Source organism: Hippopotamus amphibius, chromosome 17, assembly GCF_030028045.1.
Source record: "Hippopotamus amphibius kiboko isolate mHipAmp2 chromosome 17, mHipAmp2.hap2, whole genome shotgun sequence".
NCBI classification, from domain to species: Eukaryota; Metazoa; Chordata; class Mammalia; order Artiodactyla; family Hippopotamidae; genus Hippopotamus; species Hippopotamus amphibius.
Genome location: NC_080202.1, coordinates 37,046,571 through 37,050,525, shown reverse-complemented (window position 1 = coordinate 37,050,525; position 3,955 = coordinate 37,046,571). Strand labels below are relative to the sequence as shown.

At 56.4% G+C, this 3,955-nt stretch overlaps 1 protein-coding gene across 1 annotated transcript; it reads right to left on the bottom strand.

Annotated features, from left to right (window-relative positions):
- Positions 1–3,461, bottom strand: HOXB7 (homeobox B7). The gene is made up of 2 exons (XM_057717093.1): positions 2,966–3,461; positions 1–863 (listed from the first exon to the last, which is right to left on the bottom strand). Exons 1-2 carry the CDS (start codon positions 3,363–3,365, stop codon positions 610–612), a joined length of 654 nt encoding a protein of 217 aa, XP_057573076.1. The 5' UTR covers positions 3,366–3,461; the 3' UTR covers positions 1–609.
- Positions 3,462–3,955: the final 494 nt, after the last annotated feature.

Sequence of the window (3,955 nt, the reverse complement as noted above, 5' to 3'; positions counted from 1 at the left end):
TTTATTTTTAACTGCTTTTATTTCTCCATCTTTCAGATACACATAGAATGTAAAGAGGATCACAGGGGCTGGCAGGAGCAAGGAGCAGCGGGCAGGCCGGGTGCACAGAGGGGACACTTGAGCTAGTCAGTGGGTCCTTGGGGCTCCCTAAGGCCCCTTCAGTGCCGCTACTGGGAAGGTGAGGGGCTCGGGAAGGTGAGGGGCTCAGGAAGCGGGGCAACCACACACGTTAGTTAGTCCAGACCCACAGACCACAAAGACAGCGTCAAAGAGGGGGCTTACAAAACAGCAAGATTTTACCAAAGACCTTACAATTAGCGACATAGAAAAGGGGAGGCAAATTCCAGAAAGCTACAGAACAGGTAGATCATGTCCTTCCCATATTGTACAAAACAAACCCGACGGACTTTCCTATAGGTAGTATTTTTTTTTCAGTGTTAAGAAACCAAAATTTCACCTTCTATCCTTAAAAAATTGTTTTAACTGCTTTCCATTTAAATAGTTTGTTTTTTTTCTCTCCCTATTTGACTTGAGTTTCCTGGTTCAGTTCCCAGAGCTGGGCTTCTCTCTCCCTTTCTCCTCTCTCTTCCTCTGCCCTTTCTCTGGCCCTCACTCTTCCTCGTCCTCCTCCGCCTCGGCCTTGTCCTGGCTGGTGACCCCGGGGCCCGCGGTCTTGTTCTCTTTTTTCCACTTCATGCGCCGGTTCTGGAACCAGATCTTGATCTGTCTTTCGGTGAGGCAGAGCGCGTGCGCGATCTCGATGCGCCGCCGCCGCGTCAGGTAGCGATTGTAGTGAAACTCCTTCTCCAGCTCCAGGGTCTGATAGCGGGTGTAGGTCTGGCGACCTCGCTTGCGGTCTGTCCCTGCGCAGATTATTTACAGGAGAAAAATCAGCAAGTGCAGAAGAAGCCTCCCTCTAGGACCCTGTATGTGGTTTGGAGTCGGCGGTCGGAAGAGCCTATTTTCCCACTACACTAAATTATCACTTTCCATACCCCTTATGCCTGCCCTCTTCCCTCAACGTGCAGACCTTTCTACAGGCTTCCCAAGGCAAACACTCCCATCTTCCACCCAGGAAGTCTTCTAGCGTATGGCTTCAGAACCCAAGGTCTATCCTGCTGGCTCTTGAAGGCCTGTGCCTAAAGAGTGCATGTGGGATGAAAGGCAGTTAATCCTCCAGGACCAGGAACCCGAAGTCTCCCCTTTTGCATGCTGGCTCTGATGGTCTTCGGGGTACCGGACAAGGGAAACCATGCAAGTGACCCTAGAGTGGGACTTTAGGCCTGGCCTGAGGGCTTCCTGCCCCCCCCCCCAAAAAAAAGGAGACAAAGAGCCTCACAGGTCCAGTCTTTCCCCTCCCCCAGCCTGTTGTGGAATGAGGCAGAGGTGAGAATTTTCAGATTTCCTTGGAGCATAGAGTTGGTTTGAGAGCAACTGTTCTCTGATGACTATTTTCCAGTGAGTGGCTGAGGTTGAGACAGGGCCAGGCTGTCCTGCCTGCCCACCTACCCAGACAACTCAGCCCTCCAAAGCAATCTTTGGGCCTCCAGGAAGGCACAGGGGGAGAGGAGAGACAGCACTCTGGGTTGGGGTGAAACATTCCATCCCTGGCTGGTAGGGGCTGAAGGGCAGGGGAGAGCTTCCCAAGTTAAGCCCCAAACCCTGAGGAGGCTTGAGGTAGGTTGTGCTGGGGGAGGTGCTGGTGCCAGCCCTCCTAGGAAGGAGACAGTGGGAGGAGGGGCTAGGGGCCCTAATTTCAAGTCAGATAAAAGCCAAGCTGAAATGTTTATGAGCAGAAATATTTGGGCTTTAATAAATTAGCTGGAAAGGCAGTTGAATTATGGAGTAGGTAATGGGGACCGTGACCACTAATACTGAAAGAGTAAGGGCTGGGCTTCTCCTGGCCCTCAACCCTGGCTGGATTGGGAGCCTCTGACCACAAGTCTTGGGTCTTCTGGACCTTGAGACTGGCCTCTGAGTCCAGGGCAACATTAAGAAGGATGTCTGGGACAGGCTTTCAGTAGACCCACAGAGCCCCTAGTCTCTTGGGGTGCCTGCAGCAGCTGCCTCTCTAATTCTTGATTTGGCTCCTGGGAGTCCTAGTCTCTCCCCCAAGAGGACATCCACTCTCCTGGAACTACACTTGACTTGTTGGCCAGTTCTCCACGGGTGCTAAGAAGGGCACCTGCGGAAGTCAGCTGTACCCCCTGTGCCCTGCCCCCAGTCCTCTGCTCCTTTCTCTAGTTCTCCTGCCTCCCCCTTCCCAAGTTCACTGGGGGGTCAAGAGCCTCCTCTCACTTCACCTCAGCCCCCCTCTCTCCACCTGCTTCTCTGGCTCTATGTCCCTGACTGAATCCTCATCTCCTCTCACACCCCCTCCTCCTGCCAGGCCTCTAGAGCCCACCTCTAATTGTCCAGAAGGGAATAATGGGGGAGCGGGGTTGGCTGGGAAGAAAGGGGGAGGGGAGAACTGCTCAGCGCTACGGGCCCCCTCCCCCAGACCTTATCCATGCTGGGGCTGGGGGACACACCCAGAGCTGAGATCCCCGGCGGGGGAAGGGAGAAGGGAGGGGGGAGACCCTAATGGCTATTCTCTGCAAACCCCAGCCTTCCTCCGCAAGACAAACGGCCTCGTCTCCAGCCCGTGCCGGCGCGGCTGATAAATATTTAAAGCTAAAAGGCCGGGAGGAAGGGTGGGGGTGGGCTGGGGGCTCCGAGCGCCCTGGCGTCGGCGCAGAGGGATCCGCCAGGGAAGCGGAGCGAGCCTGAGAGCACCAAGCAAAAATGGGAGTGGGGGCGGCGCGCCGGGTCGCGGCTCGGCGGGAGGGGGGCGCGTCCCCAGGGCCGACCTCCTACCAGGAGCACTCTGGACACGGAGAGGGGCACTTGGCCGGGAAGGGGGCGCCTTCCGCGTAATGTGCCCGGGCCGCTGCGGCTCGGGACGGCTCGGTGCGCGGCGTTTTACCTGAGCTTCGCATCCAGGGGTAGATCCGGAAGTTACTCTCGGCCGCCAAGTCTGAGTCCCTCTGCTCCTTGGCGCCCGCCGCCTTGGCAGAGTCGCCGGGACACACCCCGGAGAGGTTCTGCTCAAAGGGCGCGCAGTGCATGTTGAAGGAACTCGGCTCGAGCCCGTAGCCGGCCGCGTAGACGCCGGCTGCACTCTGGCCCGCCATGCCCCCCCCGCCGGGGTACAAGCCCTGCATCGAGGCGGCGAAGGAAGCGCCCGAACCCGCTCCATAGCCCGGGCGCTGGGGGTTGGAAGCAAACGCACAAGAAGTTTGTTCGGGGAAGGCTCCGGTAGCGAAAACCGAACTTGCGGCTGGATATTTAGAAAATAAAGCATTCGCATAATACAATGAACTCATAATTTGGCCGGATGATTTGTAGGCAGGGACGTTTTAGTGTCGGTTTTACGAGATTCCTTGATATATTACAGAATTAGAGTCCAGATTTACACCAAAAAGGACCCCCTTTTTCCTCTCTGGACCACGTGACCCAGCCCACGTGACACCCCCTCCGCCAATCACCGGACAGCCTCCCCACTGCTCCCGATAATGTGGAAAAAATTGTGTGGCGTTGGATTTATAAAATATGATCAATAATGAATGGGAAAGCCAGGCCCTGTGGATTGGGGCTGGGGGCTCAAGGGCCGCTGTCGACCCCCGTGAGCTGGAGGCAGCTTGCAGGCGAGATTTGGAGCGGAAGGGATTGAGTGGAAGGGAAAATAAAAAACCTCCGAGAGCGATCCGTGTTGTCACCCCCCCCTCCCGTTACCCAGCCAGAAACAAACGCAGGGATTGCACACAACCGGGTGGGTGGGTGGGGGCAGGCCAGGGCTTTATTAATCCGGGCCGATTCATCCTGGCTGGGCCTTTTGGGGAACTTGGTCCGGACTTGGTCCGTTTCTCCCGAGGTGAGGAACGAGGTGAGCCTGGCCTCACGGCGCTCTCTCTCT